The following is a 27,346-nucleotide window of genomic DNA, read 5'->3' as shown; positions in this document are numbered from 1 at the left end:
AGCACAGAGCCCTCCCCATCCCCCAGGAAGGAAATCCTGCCTCCAGCCCGGTGTTTTCCTGAAAAAATCATCACACACACCCCACAACAAAGAGCAGCCAGGGGCAGGCAGCACCATGGACGTGCACAGCACAACAATGAAAACAAACCAAAACAACAAGATGGGCCCTTAGTACCAGCCCCAGTCCCTGCACTCTCCTCCCATTCACCACCAGCCTCCTCCCCCAGGGAAACCCCACAGGGATGATCCCACAGGGAACTCCTGAGATGCTGCTGGACCATTCATTTACTGCCCTTTGGCCAATTCATCACTGTAATCTCTGCTAGAGCCACTGATCTGATTTACCCAGGAATGGCATCTGCTGCTCGGAATCAGTCTGGATTCATTTCCATTTGCCCAGAGACAGCACGGGTGTGGTTTTTTTAAGAAAAACAAACCACAAACATCATTAAATTTATCATCCTATCCTCCTATTTCTCCCAAACAAGATTAATTCTGTTGTGCTCAGGTCTGCCTCGCTACCACATTTTCAGAGCATATTGTCTGAGCTCCTCTCTCCTGAGCATGTGCACCAGAGCTCTCCGTGCTTCAGAACAAAGAGCAGATTCCCTTTGTTGTCCTGGAGCAGCAGCAGTGTAGGAGATCAAGAGCTGGTCCCTGCCTCCTCGAGCTTCCCCAGTTCTGCCTGGCTCCAGGTGCCCAGACACAAGTGGGATTTGCTGTGATGGGCAGGGCTGTGTGGACAAGAGACAGGATTGTTTCTTCCCCAGCTCCCATGGAGACAGCAAGGCAGAAATCCCAACATGGGTCTGAGATTGTTTCTGGCTCAGGGTCAGTGCCAGGCCCCCCCCAAACCCCTGCCCCTAAGCTGCTGTGTCTTTATTGTTACTTAATGTGGGTCAATAGAGCTACGAGCACATCCCTTTTTTTGATTTTCAGCCGAAAGGCAGGCTCTGCTCCCGGAGCACCAGGCAGAGCCCTGCACTTCAGAGAGCTCATGGTGCTACAGAGCTTCACCTGTCAGCAGGAGACACATTTGTACAGCAGAGAGAGAACAGCAAGCCAGGCTCAGGCAGCTGCACTTGCCCCCTCTTTAATGCCTGTACTACCAAGCAGTGCCTGGGGAATTCACACACCAGGCATCAGAACTCTGGGAACAGCACAATGGGGAGTGGGCTGCTTTCCAGGATCTGCCTGTTTGATCACCAGGGAGATGTCAGGGCTGGGCACTGAACATATGAGAGCACTTTCTATTTCCATCCTTTCATAGTGTCACACAGGTTTGGATTAAAAACATCCCCCTTCATTTAACCTAAAACAGGATGAAAGAAACAGGGCGGGGGGGGGGGGGGGGGGGGGGAATCTGCAAGAGCAGTTTTATTGCAAATGTGGACACAAGAAAGTGGGGAAAACCAGCAGGAATTTAAATCCACTGAGTTTTTTTCAGTTATTTCAGCCTGTGCTTCAGCAAAATCTCTTTCCAAAGCCAGGGTTCAGCCCATGCTGGGGGACCCCTGTCACAACATGGGGCTCAGAGCAACCTGGTCCAAAGGAAAGTGTCCCTACCCATGGCAGGGGGTGGAAAAAGATGAGCTTGAAGGTCCCTTCCAACCCAAACCATTCTGTGATTGAGGAGCAGCTGTTCAGGGGCTGTCCTGGGCACGCAGGGCACAGATCCTTAGCAGTGACATCGTGGCTCATGCACCAGAACTGACATGTCCCACTCCTTCAGCTCCCCACACACACTCTGAGGCTGCCTTTCCTCCTGCCCTCTCTCTTGCGCACCACAGCTGCTGCTGTCTTTAGGCACTTGTGAAGAGATCCAGGCAGGGGCTGGGAGCTGGGCTCAGTGTCACTGTCCCACGACCTGAGGAAAGTCCCTGTCACTGAGCTGAGGGGTCTGGGCTGCATCAGCTCTGCCCTGAAGAGCCCCAGCATGGTGCTGGGAGAGGGAGCAGCAGAGCCTGCTCTGATGGGGCTCATTTACTGCCTCCTCACAGCAGAACAATCACAGCAGCTGTGCTGCACTTCTGCATTAGCAGGGCTTTGTTAATTGTCATTTCAACTAGAGCGGAAATGCTAAGGAAGATTTTCCTTGATTAAAATGTTGTCAGTGATGGGGAGCTCAACAGCCCCTGAGAAAACCATTCCAGCTATAGCTTTGCTTTAAAGTCCAAGGCCAGCTTCCACTATGAACACTTGATCTAATTACATCAAACCCTCACTCCATTTCAGCTTTATCAGCTGGAATAGCAAAGTTTAATCACTTCAACAAGTTGGCTCTAGCAATCTCTTAATTTTCTGATAAGATAAATTATTGAGCCAGACCTAGGGAAAGAGTCAGGCACAAGCAGCTGCTGCAGATGTTTAACTGCAAGCTCTGACACCAAAATCCATCCAGCATGCACTGCTCCCATGTCACCATTGCAAACTCCACAGGAGCTGTCCAAGTGGTCAAGGAATAGCAAAACACAGAGACACAGTGCCTGAGCCAGCCAGATGAGCAAAGATATCACTCAGATTTACTCCTGATTATTCAGAGAATATAATCCTCAGGTATGTCCCAAAAGATATAATTCTTTCACACATAAATGATCCTGGAGCCAGTCTGCTCATACACAGCAACCTCTGGTTGGGCATTCACAGAGAAAGGTGGAATTCAGTTAAAGTTCTCTCTTTCAAGGGAGTTCACCCTCTGAAGGGGATCCCTGTCCATGAACCAGGAGAAAAGATGGGAGAGGCAAAGAACAACATTTTGTTGTCAGTGGTCTCTCACTGTGGACCAAGACAAGCAAACATTGGTGGGTCAGAGGCAAGAGAGCCCCAGCCAGGAGCAGGGCACTCACCTGGGAGCTCTCTGCTGACCTCACACACAGAGAGGTGCTGGAATCTCCCTCGCTGGGGATATTCCAGAAGTGTCTGGACACAATCCTGTGCTGAGAGCCCTGGGATGAGCCTGCTGAGCAGGGAGGTGGGAGCAGGTGAAGCTCTGTGTTTCCCTCTCCTGACCCATCCCGTGGCTCTGTGAGCAGCACAGAGCTCAAGGCTCCATGGCTGGTACAGGGAGTGATTTCCAGTGCCTCCATGAAGGGAGAGGCACTGAGATTTTTGACTCAGGAAGGAATTTACATGCTCAGAATCTGCTTTAGCAAAGAGCCCTTTCTCTGTGAAACCCATTGTCCAGTCCTCCAGCCATCTCCCACCTTCACCTGGAGTTCCTTCCAGTTCCTGAGGAGCAGACACAAAGCCCAGACACACCACTGCCAACAGCAGCTGCCACAGCCCCACCAAACACAGCTGACACAGGAGCAGCCCTATTTCGTCCCTCTAATTCCATCAATGACAGGGACAGCCTCTCTCAGAGCTGCCACTCATGGACTTCCCAGCACTGAAAGTGGCACACCAAGAAAATAAATCTTCATCCCACAGAAAAATGAAAAGAAAGAGCCACTTACCCACTTGTTCCAGGTCTCTGGGTCTGAGAGAAGCGCCAGTCTGTGTTAGGTTGAGCTTGCTGCAAAGAAAAAGAAGAGTTTTAATACCTCCATTCTTGCCTTTGAAAATGAAAGTGAACTGATCCTGGATTATTTCAGTCTGGAATATCAGCATGTTCTGTCCAAGTGAAGCAAATCAATTAGAACAAAGAGAAAGCTCCCCCTCCCCTTTTCTTGAGTATTTCTGAAGCAGCATGAATACCAAAAGGCATGACAAAAACTGTTCAGAGAATAATCTTCCAAAGCAGCTCAGGAAACCAGGCTGTGAAAGAAATGAAGCATGAAATAAACTGATAAGGGCACGAATTCAGCAGGAGCAGTGGTACCACAGTAATGAGCTTGGAGGAGGAAGGGGGTGTGAGGGGGTGGCAGAGTTAATTGATACTGAGAAAGATGCTCTTAATACTCTAAGGTAAAAATGGTAACAGACCTTCCTAATCTTGCCTTCTTCTGCCCTTAAAAAGGCCTGCCTGAGATCTTGTTTTTATGCATGATATTTGAATGACTTTTCCTGGCTGTTGTGGCCTTGGAGCACTACAATATTTTTCTGTCCACATTAAAAAGAATAAACTTCCGACAGCAAGAGGAAAAAGCATTATTTGTTTAGGAGACACAATAACCTTCAGACACAGCAGCACACTTTGTAACCTCATTAATAAGCCCCCATATCACTCTCTGCCCGTGTTATTTTACAACCAGACAATGAACATTTTGTAAATAAGGAAGGACATGGAGCAAGCTTGTATATTCCTGTTTGAATCATGCCTTTGTGGAGAGCACTAAATAGCACAACTGTTTCTGTCGGGAAAACACACACACTTCCGAAAATCATGATCATCTTAATGAGCTCCAGAGTGATGACATACTACCTGGAAAGGACAATGCTTCCCTCAGCTATTTTAGGAAGGAGCAGTTCATAGCCCATACATAGTGGAACATCAGTTTTATAGGATTATTCTGCTTGTACATGCAATTACTAAGGAAAAGTGAAGACGAGTAGAGCTGACCTAGATTTTTATTTAGGAGATGTGCTCTCACTAATTTCTCTGCAGCTTTGATGATACTCATGAAAGAAGATATTAGAATAAATTACTCCCCTAAAATAGATGCCCCACTGGTCCCCATGCTGCATGCAAATGAAGCTGTTGAAAGACTTGCCCTCCAGTTTTCAGAGACGCATTTTTGCACACGCTGGCACACAATACTGCACTAGACAAGCCCTTCCCAATATTTTGAGTAGCCTTTCCATATTTTGAATTCCTGTTGTAATTACAATTTTCAAATTTAGGGCAGGCATTTGTGACACAAAATTGCTTTACTTTTTATATCCCAAAGTTATAAAAGCTCCAGCTAAACACAGTCACCTACATCTATATTTAGGCATCTGAGTACAAACAGCTCAAGTTTTCAAAGCTTGCCGCTCGTCAGCCTCTTCAAGCCAAGGGCACATAAGGTCACCAGGATCTTTGTGAATAATGTCACTCCTGACATTTCAGTATTTTAGTGCTGAATACCGAATTCAGCTGCTCGCTCAACATGACCAAGCTGGAAAATGATCCCTGGCCGAGGCACAGTCAGTAATTAATAACACTTGGGGTTTGAGAAATGAGAAATTTCTACAAGGCACTCTCTAAAACTGAGCAAAAGAAACACAGGCAGACTTTCCTTTCAGATAACCTCCTCCACACCACAGCTCATGTGCCATGTAGGAAAAATGGGTTAAACAGAACCAAGAAGTTAAACCCCCAGAAAACCTGTTCCTGATCATGCAAAGAATCACTTTAAATAGAAACAAGTACGAGCAGGGCCAAGGGGAAACTCTCCACTGCTACAAACACAGAGTCTTTGATTCTGTAACGCTGCTCAGCCCCTTCCCCCACCTCCACCAAGCCGAGCCAAAACTTTCACCTGCCACCTCCCAGGAGGTGACAGGGTGACAGTGACACGTGTGCCCTGAGGCCACCGTCTCAGGAGGAAGGACGGACCGAGAAGAGCCAAGTGGCCTGGATATGCCAAACTGTTGCACTCAGCAGAGAGGACAGTAAGGAACAGCCATCTCTTACCCCATCACAGGGACTCGCTAAGGTGCTGGTCACCTGCTCATAGGCAGCCACGGTCTCCGCAGTGCTAGAGTGGCTGAAGGGCTTTACAAAGAGGAAATCGCTCTGCTCGGACATGGGCGAGAAACAAGAGGTGTAATTCTGTGCCTGGGAGGTCAAGCCCGCTGCTCCCACGTCCAGGTACTTGATGAAGCCATCTGGCTTCATCTGCCCTCGGAAATGGGAGGCGGGCTTGCGGCCAGTCCCTCGGCAGCAACCCGCAAAGGTCCAGCTGGCACTGCCAGCTTTGAGACACCGGGCAGCCACCAGCCCGAACATCACACAGGACACGATGGAGATGGACACCAAGGAGATGATGAGGTAAAGAGTTAGGTTGGTATCCTCGGAAGAAGGCTGGGGGAGGTCCAAGGACTTGGAGAAGTCCTGCACGCTGTTTTCCTCCGGAGAAATGACTATTACCACGGAGGCCGAGAGGGACGGCGTGCCATTGTCCCTCACTTCCACCACCAGCCTGTGGGAATCTTCTGACTCCCTGAGAGCCTGTGCAACCCTTATCTCTCCAGAGCGGCGTTCCACTTGGAAAGGCAAAGCCTCAGCAGACTCCTGCAGCTGGTAGGACAGCCAGGCATTATGGCCACTGTCAGCATCAACTGCTACAACTTTAGTTACCAGATAGCCGGGCTCTGCCAAGGCAGGGATGGCTTGGTGGAAGGCAGAGCCCTTGGGGACAGACGGGTAGACAATGCTGGGAGCATTGTCGTTCTCATCCAGGACAAACACATGGACCACAGCAGTGCTACTCAGAGCAGGAGACCCAGCATCCTTCACCTCCACAGGCACCTGGAACACCTTGTCCTGCTCGTAATCCAGAGCTCGCACGGTGTAGATGGTGCCATTGTCCTGATCGATTCGGAAGTAGGTTGAGATAGGTGCATCCTGCATCCCATTGTCCAGGATGGAGTAAGACAGCTTGGCATTGCTACCCTCATCGGGATCTGATGCTGACACTGAAAAGACAGAAGTTCCAGGGAGGGAGTTTTCCTGAACGTGAGCTGTATCAAAAGGACTGGAGAAATTTGGTGCGTTATCATTCACGTCAGCAATGCGGAGATAAAAGGTTTTTTGTGTGGCCCTCTGGGGGGACCCTGAATCCACAGCCCTCGCTGTGATGTTGTATCCACTGGCCTTCTCCCGATCAAGGGGACCACTGGTGACCAGAGAGAAATGCTCTTTAAAAGATGACACCAGTTTAAACGGGAGCTCTTTTGCTATCTGCAGACGGACCTGCCCGTTGTCACCCGAATCGCTGTCCTTCACACCAATGAGGGCGATCACCGTGCCTGGGGCTGCATCCTCCTGCACTGGGCTGGAGACAGAGGTCAGCACGATCTCTGGGCTGTTATCGTTGATATCAATTAATTCCACTCGCAGGTGACAGTGGCCTTCCATGGCTGGGGATCCCTTGTCCCTAGCTCGAACCGCAATCTCGTAAGCACTGGATTCCTCATAATCCAGAGGGGCTTTGGTTCTGATCTCCCCTGTACGGGCATCTAAGGAGAACAGTTTGGTGAATTTACCAGGTGCATTATTGCTGGTTTTAAAAGAATATTCCACATCCCCGTTGGGACCTTCATCCAGGTCGGTGACATTCAGCTTGGTGACCAGAGTGCCCACAGGCACATTCTCCTCCAGAAGTACCTTGGATATGGGTGGGTCACAGACAGGAGGGTTGTCATTTGCATCCAAGACATGGATAGTAACCCTGGCAGTGCCAGATTTCATGGGATTCCCTCCATCCAGGGCTGTCAGTGTCAGGTGATGAACAGGCACTTTCTCTCTATCCAGTGCTTTTTCAAGTACGATCTCGGGCATTTTAACACCATCTCCTCTCACGTTGATGCTCAGGGCAAAATGCTTGCTGGGGCTGAGCTCGTAGGTGGAGATGGAGTTGGTGCCCATATCTGGGTCTTCTGCTACTTCCAAGGGCAGCCGAGTCCCAGGGTTGGCTACCTCAGTGATCTCCAGCACCACCTCTGGCTTGGGGAACTGGGGCGCGTTGTCGTTCACGTCCAGGACGTCCACCTCAACCCGGTGGAGCTGGAGGGGGTTCTCCATGACGAGTTGGAGGTGCAGAGAGCACGTGGGGCTCTGCCCACACAGTGCCTCCCGGTCCAGCCTGCTGTCCAGGAGCAGCACACCTGCCGCCAGGTTCACCTGGAAGTGCCGCTGCCCACCCTCGCTCACCAGGCGCAGGTTGCGAGCGGCCAGGCTCCGCACCTCCACCCCCAAGTCCTTGGCCAGGTCGCCCACAGAGAAGCCCGGCTCGCGATCCTCGGGCACGGAGTAGTGGAGCTGGGCGCAGCTGGGAGCCGGCAGGCAGGAGAGGGCTGCGAGCAGCAGCGGGAGCTGCCATGGCAAACTCTGTCCCGCGAGCATCCCGGGCCGGCTGTGCGAACGGAGCAGCGCGGAGAGGAGCGGCGCAGCCTCCCCCTCCTCCCCGCCCCCGCGGCCGGCCCCGGCAGCCGGAACCCCTGCGCCCCGGGGGGGTCCGAGCCGCCTGTGCAGGGAGGAAGCCGCCGCCGGAGCCGCCGGAGCCGGACAGGGAGGGATGGAGGAGGCGGGGGAGGGGGCGAGCGCAGCCCGGCCGGCTGAACCGCTTCTCGACACGCAAAGACACACAAAGTCGGCGAGCGGAGGGGACGGACCCAGTGACAGTTTTACGTCTCTCCACAGCCCCCTCCTCCTCCGCCTCCTCCTTTTTCTCTCCCTCCTCCTCCCCTTCTCCATCTCACCGCCTTCCCCAAAATACGCACGGCGTAGCCCTCCCCTTCCCCCGCTGCCGCCACTCCGCCCCCGCAGCGCCGGGAGGGCGCCGGGGACTCCCGGCAGCGGGGGGGGAACCCGCTCCGCCCCGCCTGGCGGCTGGCACCGGGCACCGGCGGACACCCCCTCCCCAAAGCCGGCCGGTTCGGGGCCGAGCCCCGCCAACACCGGGCTTGTGTTCAGGCCGGAGACCACACCCCCGAGCTCACCTCGCTGGACAGGGTGGGATCCGCGGAGGGTTTCACAAACATGAACTCGCTGATATCCGAGACCGGCGAAAAGCAGGAGCGGTAACGAGGGGCTGGGGGTGCCGTAGCTGTCACCGGCACACCCATCACAGTGTCCCCTTTCTTGGGCTCATAGTGAAAGTGCCCAAAGATGTGGCTGGGAGGAGGCTGAAGCGTGTTCACGCTCTCCACGCAGCCGCCCTGGCTGGCAGGTGCAGAGCCCCGCCGGAGGCACCGAATGCCCAGCGCTGCCAGTGCCACCAGCGAGACGGTGGAGATGAGCACCAGGGATACAATCAGATAAAGAGTAATACTGGGCAAGCCCCCACCATCAGCGGCCTGAGCCTCGGAGCCCTGCAGGGCCTCCGGACCCTTCTCCTCCACCAGCACCACCAGTGTGACAGCTGTGGAGAGTGGGGGCTCCCCGGCATCCCGCACCACCACCAGCAGTTCGTGCTCGGAGGCGTCCGTCTCCTGCAGAGCCCGCATGATCCGGACCTCCCCGGAACGCAGGGCCACGCTGAAAAGCCCTAGGTCTGTGGCTTCCACGAGGTGGTAGGACAGCCAGGCATTGCGCCCCGAGTCCGCATCTATTGCCACCACCTTGGTGATGAGGGCAGGAGGGACGATGGAGGGGGAAATTCGGAGCTGAGTAGCAGAGTCCTCCCCAGCCCTGGGGAAATGCACCTGTGGGGCATTGTCGTTCTGGTCCACTACAAAAACATGAACCAGTGTTCTGTTCCTCAGGGCCGGGGAGCCACCATCAGAGACCTCCACGTGGAACTGGAGATAGGTGGTTTGCTCATAGTCAAACGGGAATTTGGCGGTGACCTGCCCATTCGTGGGATGTATCGAGAGGTAGCGAGTAGGATCCAGGCCTGGATCTGTCCCACCAGCTCGCAGGATGGAGTAGGACAGGCGGGAATTCTGCTCCGAGTCGGGGTCGGCAGCAGAGACTGTAACCAGCACGCTGCCCACTGGATTGTTTTCTGCCACCAGCACTTCATAGGACGCTTGCTCAAACTGGGGAGCGTTGTCATTGACATCTATCAGGGTGATTGGCAAGATGGTGTGGCGGGAGAGGGGCGGATTGCCCAGGTCCGAGGCAGAGACGGTTACGTTGTAGTAGGCAACGTGCTCCCGGTCCAGACGGGTGCTGGTGAGCAGCGAGTACTGGTGCTCATAGTCCTTACGCAGCTGGAAGGGAAGATCTGGAGACACGTGACACAGGACCTTGCCCTGCTCGCCAGAGTCCCTGTCTCTGACGTGTATCACGGCCACCACTGTGCCCGGCAGTGCATCCTCGCTCAGGGTGCTTGAGAAGGAGGTGAGAATGACCTCAGGGGCGTTGTCATTGACATCCGTGATTTCCACCACCACGCTGCAGTGCTCCTCCATCGTGGGCGACCCCATGTCCTTGGCCTCCACTTCGATCTCATACACCGTCGCCTCCTCAAAGTCCAGGTTGCCCTGGACACGAATCTCCCCAGTTTGCTCATCGATGGCAAAGATCTGGCGTAAGGCAGCTGAGTTGTGGCTACTGAGGGAGTAGCGGATGTCTCCGTTGGGTCCTTCGTCCACATCCGTGGCATTTAACTTCACCACGAGGGTGCCCAGCGGCGAGTTCTCCACCAAGCGTGCTCCATATGATGGTCTGTCAAAGACCGGGTGGTTGTCATTGGCATCCAGGACCTGAATAGTGATGCGTATCTTGCTGGACTGTGGGGGAGAGCCCCCGTCTTCAGCAGTAAGGACCAGGTAGTGGAAAGCTCTGAATTCCCGGTCCAGGGCCCGCTCCAGCACCAGCTCAGGGAACTTCCCACCATCAGTGCGGGCCTTCACGTTGAGGTTGAAGTTGTCGTTGGCACTCAGGTGATAGGTCTGCAAGGTGTTGGTGCCCACGTCGGGGTCCTGGGCTGGCTGGATGGGGAAGCGGGCACCCAGAGACGCCAGCTCGTAGATGCGCAAGGACACCTCATCGCTGGGGAACTGCGGGGGGTTGTCATTGATGTCCAGGATCTCCACCTCGATTCGGTAAAACTCCACCGGGTTCTCGATGGCAAGTTTCAAGTGGAGGAAGCAGCGTGGGTTCTGCCCACAAAGCTGCTCCCTGTCTATTCTCTCGCTGACCATAATAACACCGGTGTTCACATTGACGGAGAAGTACTGGGAATCCGAATCCGACAGTACCTGCAGATTAGCTGCCGCCAGTTTAGCCACATCGGTGCCCAGGTCCTTGGCGATATTGCCCACAAAGGCACCCCGTGTGAGCTCCTCCGGGATGCTGTATCGGATCTGAGCAGATGAGCTGTGCAAGAACAAACAGAAGGAGAAGACACGCGGCAGCCCCAGGGACCGGCGCGCCTGCCCTGCCCTCGGCATCCTCGCCGGGTGGCCGGCCGGGGAGCGATGCCCTCGGCGCCGGGGGCCGCGCTCAGCGCTCGCCGCTCCCATTCATTGTTTGGGGCGGACGCGGCTCGACGGGGCGGGGGGAGCGCGGCCGCGCAGCCGCCCCGCCATTGGCTGCGGGCGCGGCGGCGCCGCTCCAATCGCCGCGCTCCTTCCCCAGGACAGCAACACCGGCGCCAATCACGGCCCGCGCGCCGCCGCCGCGCGCCGCGAACCGGCGCGGCCGCTCCGCGCCCCCCGCGGGGACCGCGCCGTCGGAGCGCCCGGCAGCGCCGGACCCGCCCCGGCATCGCCGCTCACCTGGCCGCGGTCCCGCAGCGTGCCCGCGGCGGGCAGGAAAGCCCCGCTTGCCCTCGGCAGGGTGGCGGGGGTTGGGCAGGGCCGCAGGAAGGTGAAGTCGCTCCGCTCGGAGCCGGGGGAGAAGCAGGTGCTGTAGCACTGCGACGGAGAGTCGGTAGGTCGCAGCGTGACCTCCATGTACTTAAGGGTGCCGTCGGAGCTGAGCTGGAGCTTGGGGCTGGAGTGCTTGCAGAAGTCCCGGGAGGGCGACTCGCTGAGCCAGCAGCAACAGTAGGGTGAGACGGCGGCCCGGCCCCTGCGCCGGAGGCACCGGGCGACCAGGAGGGTGACGGTGGCCAGTGCCACCGTGCTAATGGCTCCCAGAGCGATGATCAGGTAGAAGGTCAGGTCCGGCTTCTCCTTGGCACCAGCCAGAAAATCCTGAGGCTTGAAGCTCTCCTCCAGGGCTGCCTCCTCCAGGGCCACAGTGATGGTGGCAGTGGTGGAGAGTGGAGGGTCACCGTTGTCCGTCACCAGGACAAGGAGCTGCTGCACTGCCATGTCGCTGTCCTGGAAGGCACGCGCGGTCCGCACCTCCCCGGTGTACAGCGACACGTGGAACAAGGAGGGGTCGGTGGACTGTGGCAACAGTCGGTACGAGAGCCAGGCATTGTGCCCAGCATCTGCATCCACTGCTGTCACCTTGGCCACCAGGTAGCCCGGTGGGGCAGACAGTGGGACCCTCTGGGGTGCCGGCACATCACTGTCACTGGCAGGGTACAGGATGGTGGGAGCATGGTCATTCTGGTCCAGCACAAAGATGTAGACGGTAACATTGGCATAGAGAGGGGGGGACCCCGAGTCCCTCACGACCACAGACACTGGCAGAACCTGCAGCAGCTCGAAGTCGAAGGTGCGCTGAGCATAGAGATTACCATTGTCAGGGTTGATGTGGACAAAGGAAGAGATGGGGGCATCCTGCACTTGGCCACTCTCTATGGAGTAAACAAGCCGGGAATTATCCCCGTCGTCAGGATCTGAGGCAGAGACCATGCACAGCAGGGAGCCAGGCGGGTTGTTCTCCTGGAGAAAGGCATCGTAGGAGGGCTGCGAGAAGCGTGGGGGGTTGTCATTTACATCAGATATATTGAGGAGCAGCGTGAGTGTGGTGGTGAGAGCAGGAGAGCCACCATCCCGGGCGATCAGCTCCACTGCATACTGTGAGGTAGATTCCCGGTCCAGGGTCTTCTGGGTGACCAGGGAGAAGTGGTTCTGAAGGGACCTGATGGCAAAAGGCACATCGGGAGAGATCTCCAAACTCACATCCCCGTTGGCCCCCGAGTCTCGGTCCCGTACATTGAAGAGCCCCACGACAGTCTCGGGTGGGGTGTCTTCTGGCACCGGATTCAACAGGGAAGTGAGCAGCACCTCTGGGGGGTTGTCATTGGCATCCTCCACTTGTACCTGCAGCACACAATTGCCCTCCATCTCCGGGACCCCTCCATCGTGGGCTCGCACATAGATCTCATAGAAACGGGATTCCTCAAAGTCCAGGGCCCCACTCACCCGGACCTCACCAGAGCGGGGATCCAGGGCAAAGAGCCTCCGCACCGAGTCGGAGGTGTGAACCCCGAAGGAGTACTGTGTCTCCCCATTGGGACCCTCATCGGGGTCAGACGCATTGACCCGGAGGAGCACAGCCCCCACAGGTGTGTTCTCCGGGACCTTCACCTTGTACGTGGTGCGGTCAAAGGTGGGAGCGTTGTCATTGACATCCAGGACCTGGACTGTTATCTGCGCCGTGCCCGAGCGTGCTGGGCTTCCCCCGTCCACGGCCGTCAGCACCAGCTGCACCTCAGGCTGCTCTTCCCGGTCCAGGGCACGCTCCAGCACCAGCTCCGGGAAGAGTTTGCCATCCGGCTGCTGCTTGACATCCAGGGAGAAGTGGGAGTTGGGGCTCAGCCGGTAGGAGCTCACAGCATTGGTGCCCACGTCGGGGTCCTGTGCGCTCTCCAGGGGGAAGCGCGCAGCCACCGTGGCAGACTCGGCGATGCGCAGGGTGCGGTGAGCGGTGGGGAAGCTCGGGGAGTTGTCATTCAGATCCAGGATCTCCACTTCCAGGCGGAAGAGCTGCAGGGGGTTCTCTGCTACCACCTGCACCGACAGCACACAGCTGGCAGCTGCTCCGCACAGCCGCTCGCGGTCCAGCCGCTGGCTCACCACCAGCGTGCCGCTGTCCAGGCGCACGGCGAAGTAGCGCAAGCTCTCCTCTGAGCCCAGGCGCAGCCTGCGACCCGGCAGCTCCTCCACCTTCAAGCCCAGGTCCCGGGCCACGTTCCCCACCACGGTTCCCAACTCTGACTCCTCAACCACCGAGTAGTGGATCTGCCCGGAGCCCCGGCCCCAGCCGCAGAGCAAAAACAAACTCAGTACTTGCCATTTCCAGGCGGGTCGCTGGAGGCTGGCACTCTCCATGTCCGTGCGCATCCGGCCCGGGACACGGCAGGCACTGAGGAACTGCGAATAAATCCCTGGGTCTCTCTTGTACGGCTTAGAAAACAGCTCCGGGGCTCCGGCAGGCTGCGGCTCCAACTGTCAGCCTCCAAGCAGAGGGGGTGGGCTGGGGGAGGGGAACTGAATCACAGCCCCAGCGCGGAGGTGGGAGGGGGGGTGGGGGAGAAGCAGATTTTCCCCCCCTCGCTTCAGATCAGCGCCCAATTGGCCGAGAGCTCCATCCCCTCTCGGCCAGCAGTGGCTCCGGAGGTGCGGGAAGAGGGGCCTGAGCCGGCAACAGCGGGGCTGCCACCCCCGGCCTCCCCTCTGCCAGCCTGACTCACTTGCTCCGACAGCTCGCTCTGCGTTCACAGGGAAACTGCACGTCCTGGCAGCCTGGAAGCAAGGTACAAGCCCTCCCTGTGTGCTCCCCCTCCACAATGGTGGCTTCACATCGTGCCCACAGACAAAGGGCAGCTGTCATGAACGCAGGCCAAAGGACTTTTCATGCCCAATGAAAAGGTGCTTGTTAGAGCCCCGAGGTGCCAGGGGCTCTTCTCTCACCCCTCTTCTCCCCCTCAGCTACTGCTTTGGCTGCTGCCTGCACCCCATGATTGCCTCTCTGAGTGAGGCTTCGCTGCCACCAGTACCACCACCGGCCAGGAGACCTTGCACTGGGAGGGGGACGCTCACCCCTGCCAGCCCAGCGTGGGAGCAGCTAGCTGAAGGTGCAAAAGCAAAGGCAGGTGAGCCATTCAAAGCCAAAATACAATTGCTCGCAATGCACACCTGACGGGAAGCCACTTCCTCAGCCTGGGGCAAGGAAGGGGGTCAGTCTTCACAGTACCCAAATCACTGCAAACACACAGAGCCAGATAATAAGGTCACTAGATCACCACAGGATCACACCACCAGGTCAGGATTTCAGACTGGGAAGGGAGCCCAAGCCTCCCACCTGGCACTGATACTCTGTGGCAGGTACAGCTTTGCAGTCAGTCTCCTGAGGGCAGAAGCAGGGGTCTTAGCCTCCCCAGGGGGGAGCACAGTAATTTCCTGCTCTCCCTGTCACAGATGATATTGGCAAGCTGCAGACTTTTAGTTCCATTCACATCCCTGCAGAAGCCTTGTGCATTCAGAGTCACAGAATAGCCTGGGTTGGAAGGGACCTTATAAATCATCTAATTCTGACCTCCTGCCGTGGGCAGGGACACCTTCCACGAGACCAGATTGCTCAGAGTTCAATCCAGCCCAGCCTTGAACACCTCCAGGGATGCGGCAGCCACAGCTTCTCTGGGCAGCCTGCACCAGTGCCTCACCACCCTCACAGGGAGGAATTTTTATACCTGTTATCTAATCAAATCCTTCTGTCAGTTTAAAACCATTCCCTCTTATCCTGTCACTGTATGCCTTTGTAAGCAGTCTCTGTCCATCTTCTGTCCTTGGTGCACTGAAGGCCACCCTGCCCCTCCCGTGGGTGCACACGGACCCTGGGGGCTGGGGGCTGCAGTGCTGTGGCAGACAGGGGACCAGCACCTGCCTGGGATGCCGCCTGTCCCCCCCACCTGGGCACTAGAGGGACCTGGGGAATAGCTGGGAGAGGCTGAGGGCACCCGTGCCCGGCACGGGGGACAGTGACAGGGACAGCGACGGGGACAGCATCCTCCTGCCGACAGCAGGGACCGTGAAGGTGCTGCAGTCCGGGGTCCTCCCTCCCGTCTGCAGCACCTCCCTGCCTATTCTGAGCCGTGAGGCGGGACCGCCCTGCTGCCAGTCAGGGAGAGACACCGGGAGGAACCTTAGGAATGGTGAGAACACTGCCCAGGTCCCACCTACCGCCGGCTCCGGAGGAGGGGGGAAGGCGCCTTAAAGAGACAATGCAGAAAAACACCGGACAAGGGATTCCCCAGCACATAGAGACCGATTCCTTCTGGTACATACTCATCCCCCCAGGGCTCCTGACGGTGCCGCCAGCAGGAAGCTGTCACGGCAACCTTGGCTCTGGAATGTGCCCTGTCCCCATCCCAGGCTGAGCCCCAGACAGTACAGCTGGGTGACAGAGCTTTCCATGGCAATACAGGGTGCTGCATCCCTGGGAATGGGTTTGGTGCTGCTGCAGTGCCTCAGCAGAAGCCCCTGCAAAGCCCACATAGCCTGGGAGAAACCTCTCAGTGCCCTGAGATGGCTCAGCCACCAAGGACCTGGAGCAAGGGCTTTAAACGGGGACCCTGCTGCTGTTTGGGCCTGTCAAAGTTCAGGATGGGGACAGTGGGACAAGGCAGGAAGGGTATGGGGTGTCTGGGATGGATGGAGTTGTTCCTTATTCCACAGGGTCAGAGCTCACTCTGTGGGAAGGCAGCAAGCCAGACAACCCAGAGATCACTGGAGATCCTGCAGGTAGGATCCCTCATGGCAGGAAACACCACCTGCTAGAGACAGGGCCAACACCCTTCCCCCTGCATCCCTTTTGGGGGCTGGCTGTGCCCTGCAGAGCAAGGTGTAAAGCCTTTGCAGGCTCGACACAATCCATTGTCACCACAAAGACTGAAAATCCAAAGCCCAGAGCCAGCCCAGCTGCTTTCTCACTGGCAGTGCCCTTCCAGTGCAGTACTGGGCGGTAGGAAGGAGTCAGGGCTGGGGCTTGCTGCCCTCCTTCCACCCCCACTCTCAAATCATTTATTGCCCTCACCCCCAAAGGCATCTTGTCAGGATGTTTAGGTGTAGGGGACATCGTTGTCCCCAGCCATAGCACAGCCCACACAATGCAGAGGAACACTTGCTCCTGCAGCTGCTGCAGCCATTCTCACCTGCCAGAAATCAGAAGTGCTGAGTCTGAGCAGTGACGCAAGCGGGGGAAAAAAATAAAAAGGCATAAAATAATTCTGAGAGGTTTCTGCCTCCATCTGTGATTTGGCCACACTGATCAGGCAGCACACGCAGCCTCACCCCCTGAATAGCTTCCGCTGCACCTCACTTCCTTCTGCTCTGAGGAACCAATCACTCCTACCCACTGCCTCCCAGGAAGGACAAATTACCAGCACTAACGACCTTGGAAATCCACCAGATCCACATTCCACCTCCACTGGATCCACTACCTGGCCTCACCTCTGAAGACTGAAGCATTCCTATAATTGAAAGCTTTCAAATTAAGCAGCACAATTCTCATCGGAGGGGAAGCACAGAAGCTGCTGCCATGCGCAAACGCCTTCCAGCCTGCAGTAAGGACACCAGACATCACCCAGAGACAGCACATTATGAATCCTGCAGAGCTTGTAATAGGGCTTTTGAACAACATCTCAGTGGACGACTCACCACCCTGCTCAGAGCCAAAGTCCGGCTCAGCAGAACCCTGCAAGCAATGGGGGGCCGTCTGCAATCCCACCCCCTCCCCTAGATTGAACATCAGCACAGAACTTCCATGGAAATAAAACCGGAACCATTCAGGAGTCAAACGTGAGGAACGGCACAGATGGAAGGGACTGCTCTGTGACCACAGTCTGTCAGAGAAGCCAGCATCACCCTTCAGCTCTGCGTGCTGCACTGTGAGAGGCGACACAGCAATTCCCAGCTCCCAGCCCCACCTGCACCCCCAGCTCTCCAGCCCCCACCAAGTCACGACGCACAAGGATTACAACGTTCCCCCGCAGTGCAAGTGCTCCCCTTGGCTCTCCTTTTGCAAAGGGAAGGAAACACCATTAACAGCAAACTTCGTGCCAAGGATTAACAAGTGGTTTCAAGCTGACCTCAGCCTCCACCGCTTACTCATGCAAGGCGCACCCAAAACTGCCTCCAACAGACGCATGATTGCCAGCGTGAGGAAACTGACTCACTTGATCCTGCTCATCACAGTGCAAAAGTCATCAGCCCTCAGGATGGCTCATTTGACTCCAAAGAACACCTGTTCAGCTGTAGCTGAACTCTTTAGGGGCGTGGCACGACTGGATGTCCCTCCCAACCCCAACACGCAGCCACACGCGTACGGCGCAAAGGAACCGTGGCTCTGCCCAGCGCTGGGACATGCCAAGGAAGGAGCTACATTACCTCAGCAGGTGTGGGGAGCCGGGTGGCAGTGCCCACAATCTGGTGGTACAGCCCTGGCTCACCATTCCTTATGGTGCCCTGGCGACTCCCCAAGGGGCTGGAAGTGAAGGGCTTTTTACACAGGAGATCACTCTGGCGAGAGTCTGTGGTGAGATAGACCTGGTGGTAGAAGCTGGGTGGCGTGAAGCCACCCCTCACAGCATCAATGTGGTTGAAGGGCCCTGGTGTCCTGTACGTGGTGCTCCTGGAGCTGTTGTACAGCTCCCTTGACTGCCTCCACTTGTAGCACTTGAAGATGCCCACGGACAACATGGTGATGAAGAAGGCTGCTGATACCAAAATCACAGCCAGGATGAGATAGAAAGTCACATGTCTCCTGGGATCACTGGCAGGTGCCACATCAGTGAGGTCAGTGAGCACCTCCTTGACCGTCTCGGCCACAGAGATGGAGATGGTGGCACTGGTGGACAGCACAGGCTCCCCATGGTCTTTCAGCAGGATGACTAAGGTGTGCTCGGGAGCGTCATCCTCGCGGAGCTGGCGGGCCGTGAAGATCTCCCCGTTGTGCAGCCCAACCGAGAAGAGGCTGGGGTCAGTGGCCTGCAGCAGGGTGTAGGAGATCCAGGCATTGTACCCTGCATCCGCATCCACCGCCACCACCTTGGTGACCATGTGGCCGGCAGGAGTGCCTGGTGCCACCACATCGGTGTAGGTGGCGGTGGTGTTGGGGTGAGGGTACAGCACTGTTGGGGCATTGTCATTGAGGTCAGTGACAAACACACTGACTGAGACATTAGTGGCCAGAGGCGGAAAGCCACCGTCCTGGACCTGCACCATCATGTTAAACTCCACCTGGTCCTCATGGTCCAGGGAGGTGAGCAGGTAGAGGGTGCCGTTATCCCGGTTGATGGAGAAGAGGTGGCCAAAAGTGGTGTCGCCCAAAAGGGTATAGGAGAGGTGGGCGTTGCGCCCGAGGTCCGGATCCGTGGCACTCACATTAAGGATGGGGATGCCAGGCATGTTGTTCTCAGGAACATAGACATCATAGGAGTCCTGGGATGACTTGGGAGCATTGTCATTGACATCTGACACCTGCACCAGGATGTGTTTTACTGCAGACAAGGGTGGCGAGCCCGAGTCCTTGGCTGTGATAGTGATGTTATACTCTGCTGCCTTTTCCCGGTCCAGAGCTCCTTCTGTTTTCAATGTGTAGTAATTTTTGAGGGAGGAGCTGAGCATGAACGGGATCCCAGGGGAAATAAAACAGTTCACCAGGCCATTGTCATGGGAGTCCAAGTCTGTCACACTCAGCAGAGCTATGACCGTCCCTGGGGCTGCATCTTCAGGCACAGGGCTGTACACAGAAGTCACTGTCACCTCTGGAGCATTGTCATTCACATCCACGACTTCCACCAGCACTTTGCAATGAGCCACACCAGGAACGGCTCCCTTGTCTTTAGCCTGTAAGTAAATCTCGTACAACTTTGTTTCCTCATAGTCCAGCTGTCCCTTGACCCTCAACTCCCCTGTGGCTGAGTCCAGAGCAAAGAGTTCTCGTACCTTGGCGGGGGTGTGGCTGCTGAAGGAGTAGATGATGTCTCCATTGGGCCCATCATCCAGGTCGTACGCACTGATCTTGGCGACCAGGGTACCGCTGGGCGTGTTCTCCCTCACACTCGCCTTATAGGTGGACTGGTTGAAGACCGGGGCATTATCGTTGGCATCTACAACGTCAATGTGGATCTGCACGTGGGCCGACCGTGGCGGGCTGCCTCCATCCAGCGCAGTCAAGACCAAATTCAGCTCCCTTTGCTCCTCCCTGTCCAGCTCCTTCTCTAACACCAATTCCGCGTACTTGCTGCCATCCACCCTCGTCTGCACGTCGAGCGCAAAGTTCGGGTTGGCGCTGAGCTGGTAGGTCTGCAAAGAGTTAATTCCCACATCGGGATCTTGCGCGCTCTCTAGCGGGAAACGCGCTCCGGCAGCCACCGACTCACTGATTTCCAGCCTCGCCTGGCTGCTGGGAAAAACCGGGTCGTTGTCATTGATGTCCTGGATCTCTACGGTGCCGCTGTACAGCTCGAGCGGGTTTTCCACCACGATCTCAAAGCTGAGGGAGCAGGGAGAGAGCGCGCCGCAAAGCTCCTCCCGATCTATCCTCTCGTTCACCAGCAGCGCCCCGCTCGTCAGATCCACCCCGAAGTACTTCTTGTTGCCGCCGGACACCACCCGCAATCGGCGCCCCGGCAGCCGCCCGAGGTCCAGCGCCAGGTCGGCTACCACGTTCCCCACCGCCGAGCCTCTCCGCGCCTCCTCGGGGATCGCATAGCGAATCGCGGCGGAAACCCAGTCGGAAGCGCCGAACAAAAGCAAGAGGCTCAGTACCTGCCCCGTCGTCACCCCGCGGCTCCTCACAGCAACGCCGTTCATCGCACAGGACGGCCGCGCTCTCCGCTTCGCCCCCCGCCCCGGCTAGAAACTCTCAGCTCGCCCCCTCATGCCGCTGCCCAGCGGCCCCGGGAAGCGGCGGCGGCGGCGGGGAGCCGGGCATTGCTCGGCGGGCTCGGCGGTGACTCACTCGCAGAGTCTCTCTGAGACCGTCTGCGCCTCATCCCGGCTCGGAGCGGGGCCGGGCCGCCAGTTCCCCCCCGCTCCATCATTGGCCGACAGCGGCACACAGAGTCCCGGCCAATAACTGCACAGAGCGCAGCGCCCGAGCCGCCCCGAGCCCCGCCGGAGCCAGCGCGGCGACCTCGGCCCCGGGACAGGAGCGGGCAGGAGCTGAAGGGAGAGCACAGCCCTGAGAGAAACCCGCTACAGAAACAGCCAGGCGGGGGGAGCGCTGGCAGGGGCAGGGTAGATCGGGCACGGGGACTGCGTGTGTGGGCACGAAGCTGTAAAAGTCGGCAGAGTGACGGCAAAAGGGGCGATACGGAGACGTGGGGTGTTTGGGGTGTGCGCGTCCCGGGAACACCTCGCTGGAATGAGGCATTAGGAGTAAGAAAGGGAGGTCCCGGGAACACCTCGCTGGAATGAGGCATTAGGAGTAAGAAAGGGAGGTGGAGAGGGCGGGAGGATGAGTGGGGAGGGCTCTCCCGGGTACGCAGGATTCCAGGGAGAGCCAGCACCGGCACGACGCGCCAGCTCCCAGTGTTTCTCAGGACCTTCAAGATGCCGGTCCTCCCAACCAAATGCCTGACCAGCCCCTTCCGGGGAGGAAGCCCCTTTCAAGGCATCGGAACTTCGCTGCTCAGCATGCCACCAGAGCAGCGTGGCCGGCAAAGCGACATTGATTTCGTGCTGCCGTGTTATGAGCAGCTCCTCCGGCCGCAACACTGAGTCTCGCCGCAGGGCGGCTCCCGCCGCTGGATTTTCAGGAGCACCACCCCTCCTCTCCTGCGGGATCGCCACTGCCACCACTATCCCAGCAGGCGTCTTCCCTGACAAACCGCAGAAATCTCGGTTTAATGTGCCCTCCTACTGTCGCAATCTCCCAGGTTGCTCCCCGGTAGTTTTTTTCCACCAGCCAGACTCAGGGCAATCACGCTCTGTGACCTGCGGTGCGGATTCACTGGGTTGGAAGCGGATCCCGTTCCCCCGCAGCAGCAGCAGCAGCCTGGCAGGTCACAGCACCGGCAGTGCCTGGTCAAAAACCTGCCTTAGGGCTGTTGTTGCTGTCATAAACAACTCGTGCTACGTCGGCTTTTCCTACTTTTCCGAATTTTTATGCACACTTAAGGATAAAATACCGAAATTCCGACATTTGTCGTCTGTCACCGGCAGAACCGCTCGGCTCTCACGGGATACAGAAAAGGGGACAAGGATGCTTGATAAGGGAACATCAGGCACCCTGTGAAAACCCAGCTGTGACACACAGCGCCCACGTGTCATCCCACAACCGACACTGATGAGGAAGGCAAAAACCGGACTGGAAATCAGCGCCCTCGCGTTCATTCGCTTATGGAGGCTCCCAAAGCCTTGCAGAAGTGGCTCAGAAACTTGCGGCGGGTTATTTGTTACCCCGCTATCGTGGGAGCTGAGCTCGTAGGGCTGCAAGCCACCCGCACCAGCGCTGGACAGCGACATTCGCCAGAGCGAGAGGGATCTCGGCTCTGCCTGCGTGTCCTCGCCCCGCACAATCCTAAAAGCTGCCGTGAGCACAGGGGATCCATCCAGAGAGGCAGCAGTTCGGCGCTTACATGAAGAGTCGGCGATATCGAAAGAGTCGGCGCAATCTGTCCTATCTACATGCTCAGCTATTTCCTTTTCTCCTAATTAATCGTTGCCAAAAGATAAAGTTTATCAGCGCTATTTATCATTCTTATCACCTGTCTACAGAATGTGATAAAAGTTCACATAGCGTTCACATGTGATAGGGTTTCACACAAATAAAATCCAGTATGAGTCATCTAACGTTCCCAAAGCACTTCTTTTCTCATAGAAAATCAAATCCCAATTGTCTTTGTTTCTTGTATGTAATCTAAAACCAAGAAAATGCACAGCTCTCTTAGACCCAAATCTTGAAATAGTCCTCAGCAACTTATTTCTCTGAAATAAACTCTGAATCCTTTTCCCAGCCACTCTAAGTTCTGAATCCTTTTTCCAAACACTGCCCATTTTAGGTTTTTCCTACACGCAATTTCTCAGCGTGGGGTCCAGACTTCTGAATTAATTTCCCTCTCTATGTATGAGTGCACACACCACCCGTACCAGAATACCTTCTCCGTTTAATCCCAGCAGTAGTGGGATGGCCAAGCAGTGGAGAGATGGGTAGAAAAGAGATTTTAGGAAAGGCATTAAAGACAGAACATTTCCATCTACCGCATTTCGATTAATCTGCAGACATTACATCTCCTCCACCTTGATGGGAAGCCTGAATATTGCAGACGACGCTTCAGAGCACCTCAAAGCGCCATTTTGAGGGAGAAGAGTGAAAAAGTACAACAGCTAAGGGGGAAGACGCCTTCCCCTGCACCAGGAATTCGTCCGGGGATGGGTTCAAGCCAAATCCCAGCCTGAGCCGCTCACACCGGTATTTTCCCTGACTCCACTCCAGGGAAGCCGGTGGCAGCGGGAACACAAAGCTCCTTCTGCTCCTGTAGCTCCGTCTTGGAGCTACACTGAAGCACCAGCTCCGACTCTACAGATGGAGGGGAAAAGTTGAGTTACGGATGTACACAACATCTTCTGTTACAGGGGTTCAGAGCGCTAAAGAACCGAGCTTGACGGAAAAGGAGAGAACTCCAGCATAGCTGAGTAAACACTCCGGGATAGATCACACATCATTATCACATGAAAGCGCCCAAATGTGGCTGAGACAATTAGTGGTCACTAGACCCAGGGGAAAGGCTTGTCTCAGCTTCAGGCTCCACTACACTTTTATATCCGCTCCACCCCGAGTCCACCTCCTCACTCCAGTTTGGTGAAACGCGCAGCTGTCTGTCCTCCAGGACAGACAGAAGTACTGACAACATTAGCGTTACGCCTCGGACAAAATGGGCAATTTGCGGATAAGACTTGGCAGGTCAAAAGGATGAGTCAAGATCCCAAGTACGCCCCTACTCACTCACATCCCCACACCCCTCAGCTAGTGAGCAGGGCGCCGGCACGTTCAGATCTGCCGGTTCCCCGCAGATCACCCACAGCAGAACAGAGGGATAAAGGATTCACAAAAAACTCACTGAAAGGGAGCGTAAGGCAGAAGCTCACCTGTGCCGAGCTCCCAGGGCTGGGGGGGTCCTTCCCAGAACGAGTGCCTGAGCCGGGATCAGCGGACAGGAGATCAGCAGACAAGGCTGCTGCCCCTGGTCTCAGGAACGTAAAGTCCTTCTGCCCCGACTCAGAGGCTAAATACACCTCGTAGGAATAGGGCAAGGGAAGGGTGCTGCTGCAGTAGTTGTACGGTGCTTTTGACCCCAAGGTGGAATACAGTTCCTTATCAGAAGTTAGAAAAATGGGAGGGCTCCTCGATTGTCGACATTTAAAGAAAAAAACAAAAATGACCGTGGAAACGAATAATAAGGACACGACGGAAAGCGACACAACAAGAATGAGGTTCAGATCAGACATCAGGAGGGATACTGCGTCTCTATCGCTCAGCTCCGGCAGCGCCTTCTGCAAGCTCTCGGCCAGCACCACGTGCAGCGTGGCCGTGGCCGACAGCGCCGGCTGCCCGTGGTCCTTCACCACGGCCACCAGCCGCTGCTTGGCCGCGTCCCGCTCGCCCACGGCGCGCGCCGTGCGCACCTCGCCGCTGTGCAGCCCCACGCGGAACAGCGCCGGCTCCGACGCCTGCACCAGCTCGTACGACAGCCACGCGTTGCGCCCCGCGTCCGCGTCCACCGCTACCACCTTGGCCACCAGGTAGCCGGCCTCGGCCGAGCGCGGAACCACCTCGAAAGGCGCCGCCGCCGCCCCTCCCGCAGCCTCTCCCGGCCCCGCCGCCGCGGGCCAGAGCACCCTGGGCGCGTTGTCGTTGCGGTCCAGCACGAAGACGCGCACCGTGGCCGTGGAGCTGCGCGCCGGCGAGCCGCCGTCCTGCGCCCGCACGGCCACCGTGAACTCGCGGCACTGCTCGTAGTCCAAGGAGCGCTGCGCGTACAGCGCGCCGCTCCGCGCCTCCACCGACACCAGCGGCGCCGCGCCCGCCGCGCCCGCGCTGCCGCCCGCCAGCCAGTAGCTCACGCGCCCGTTGGCGCCCGCGTCCGCGTCCCGCGCCTGCACGCGCAGCACCAGCGCGCCCGCCGCGTTGTTCTCCGCCACGTACGCGCTGTACGCCGCCTCCTCGAACACCGGCGTGTTGTCGTTCACGTCCGACACCTCCAGCACCAGCTCCCTGCTGCTCCGCAGCGCCGGCCTGCCCCGGTCCCGGGCCACCACCGTCACGCGATGCTCCGACGCCTGCTCGCGGTCCAGCGCGCCCGATGTCACCACCTTGTACGAGCCGCCCGACGACGCCACGATCGACAGCGGCGCCTCTCCCGACAGCTCGCACGACACCTGACCGTTCTCGCCGGAGTCCGGGTCGTTTACATTCAGCAGGGCCACCACAGTGCCAGCTGGCGAGTCTTCGGGCACCGGGCTTGACAATGACAGAATCGTGATTTCGGGCGCATTGTCATTCACGTCCTGCACCTCCACCTCCACCTTGCAGTGGGCTACCAAACCGCCACCGTCTCTTGCCTCCACCAGCAACACGTAGCCTCGCGTGTCCTCAAAATCCAGCCCCTCCTGCAGACTGATCGTCCCACTCACTGAATCCACCACAAACTTCTGAAGCACCTTGCCCGGCATTTTCCCGAAGCCGTAGGTGATGCGAGCGTTGGTGCCGGCATCGGCATCAGAGGCTGTCACGTTCAGCACCGGCGATCCCGGAGGCGTGTCCTCGCGCAGGCTGACGCGGTACCGGTCCTGCGCGAACACGGGTGGGTTGTCATTGGCGTCCGTGACGTTGATCCACAGCTGGGCGGTGCCAGTCCGGGGCGGGTCTCCGCCATCCAGCGCAGTCAGCAGCAGACGCAGGCTCGGCTCGCTCTCTCGATCCAGTGCACGGCGCAGCACCAGCTCCACGAACTTGCTGCCGTCCTGGCTCTCCTTCACCTCCACCGAGAAGAACCCGTTGGCTTCCAGTTCGTAGCCCTGCAGCGAGTTACTGCCCACGTCCGCGTCCTCGGCAACACCCACAGCAAATCGGGCACTAGGCGGTGTAGACTCAATGATTTCGTAGTGGATATTTTCCTTAAGAAAGCGCGGCGCGTTGTCGTTGACGTCCTGTATTTCCACCTCAACGTGGAAAATGTTCAGTGGATTGTGCACCAGCACATCGAAGTTGACGGAGCAGGTCGCCGACTCGCCGCACATCTCCTCCCGGTCCAGCCTCTCGTTCACGTACAGGTTCCCGTTCTCCTCATTCACCGTGAAGTATTTCAGCTGCTTCTTGCCGCCAGACGCCACCTGCAGCTTGCGCGCCGGCAGCTCGTCCGCGCTGAGCCCCAGGTCCCGCGCCAGCGGCCCCACGAGCGAGCCTCTGCCCAGCTCCTCGGCGATGGCGTAGCGGACCCGCTCGGCCGCCGCCCGGCACCACACGCACAGCAGCAGCAGCAGCGCGCCCAGCAGCGCTCGCCCGCCGCCCGGCCCAAGCCTCTGCCGCCGCCTCACCGCCATTCTCTGCCCGCTGCTCTCGCCGCGCTCCTGCCTCCTGCCGCTACCCTGCCGCCCTTCCGGCCGCTCTCGCCGCCCACAACAGACACCGCTGAAAGGCAGCGAGGTCGGCACGCCTTCTCTCCCGCCGCCGCCGCTGCTGTCGGTGCCGCTGCCGCTGCGGCCGGCGCCGGGCGAGCGAGCAGCCTGCGGGGGCAGGACGCTGCGGCGGCGGCGGCTCCAGCGGCGCTCGGCGGCGGCCAGCAGCGACACCCGGAGGCGCCGCCGCGACACTGCAGCCGCCGCATGGCGGCGCCAGCGGGGCCTCGCCCCGGGCAGCACCGTTCACTGCTCACCTCCATCAGCTACCCAAAAGCGCGAGTCGGAGTTCAGTTTGGAGAATTTTTTAATACCCGCGGTAAGGGGAATCGAGGAGCTCTGTTCGGAAGCAAAACTGCAGAGCCTGACTGGGGAACGTTTACTGGAGTAGTGGAGGATCACGCAGACTTCGTACAAGGGGGCGAAGGTGAGTACAGGTAACTACAAGCAGGTGCACTGTGCATCAAATTCTTTGCAGATTCCTATCCCTTCTGTTACTGCTGTGGGTACTCTTTACCCAGCTCTTTTATTTCATTTCTACCATCTCTGTGAAGCAACGTCAACAAAATACTTTGGAAGAGAAACCCTTGTATAAAAGAAGCACCAGAAGCAACGTCTTCTTTCTGGAGATTCTTGTTTATATTCCTTTTATTTTATATCCCTCTCAAAGTAACTGTGACTGGGAGGAAATGGCAAGTCTTATTCTCTGTTACAGCATTATGCTTACATGTTGAGTTTTACAAATCATGGAGATTACCACAACTTCTTGTCCTAGATCTGGGAAGAATGACCTGGTAAAGCATTTCTTCAAAAAGTTTTTTCAGTGAACGGCTTAAGTAAGTAGATCTCAGAACGGGGACAGACTGAAAAAAGGTATCCAGGCTCCCAGGATATTTCACTTAGCAGCGTGCTGAATTTTTTACTCTGAGAATTGTAAAAATGAGGGTTAATACTCTTCTGTGATGATGCCTGAGGCATACATGACATGTCAGCTACCTTTCCCAGGACAAAGACTTCGAGATAAAAAGACGACAACAAATGAAAAAAGTCAGAAAAACGAATCTCCGAAGGGCACAACTAGAGAAGGCAGTTTGCCCACAGCTCAAACATCCTGACATGTCCTTTGCCATGATAAAACGATAAAACACTGAATGCTCCTGGCATGAGATGGTCTGAAAGCAGAAATGATGAAACACTCTTGAGAGCACACCTGTGAAAAAACACTTGATCTACCTCAGTGCCTGTTTGTGCTGACTCCACCTCTCTGCAAGAGCCAAAGGAAATC

At 57.0% G+C, this 27,346-nt stretch overlaps 1 protein-coding gene across 1 annotated transcript in view; it reads right to left on the bottom strand.

The window, feature by feature from the left end:
- LOC128944625 (protocadherin gamma-A10-like) overlaps positions 1-27,346 on the bottom strand; it is an 86,345-nt gene that overhangs the window by 20,165 nt on the left and 38,834 nt on the right. The window contains 1 exon segment of the mRNA XM_054287973.1: positions 3,456-3,514. Within this exon segment, the coding sequence (XP_054143948.1) occupies positions 3,456-3,514 (59 nt within the window).

The sequence above is a fragment of the Melozone crissalis genome, unplaced genomic scaffold, assembly GCF_028551555.1.
Source record: "Melozone crissalis strain CALT ecotype California unplaced genomic scaffold, PUWL_Pcris_2 ptg000061l_1, whole genome shotgun sequence".
Classification (NCBI taxonomy): domain Eukaryota; kingdom Metazoa; phylum Chordata; class Aves; order Passeriformes; family Passerellidae; genus Melozone; species Melozone crissalis.
The sequence above is the reverse complement of the archived record's forward strand: the minus strand, read 5'-3'. Positions and strand labels throughout refer to the sequence as shown.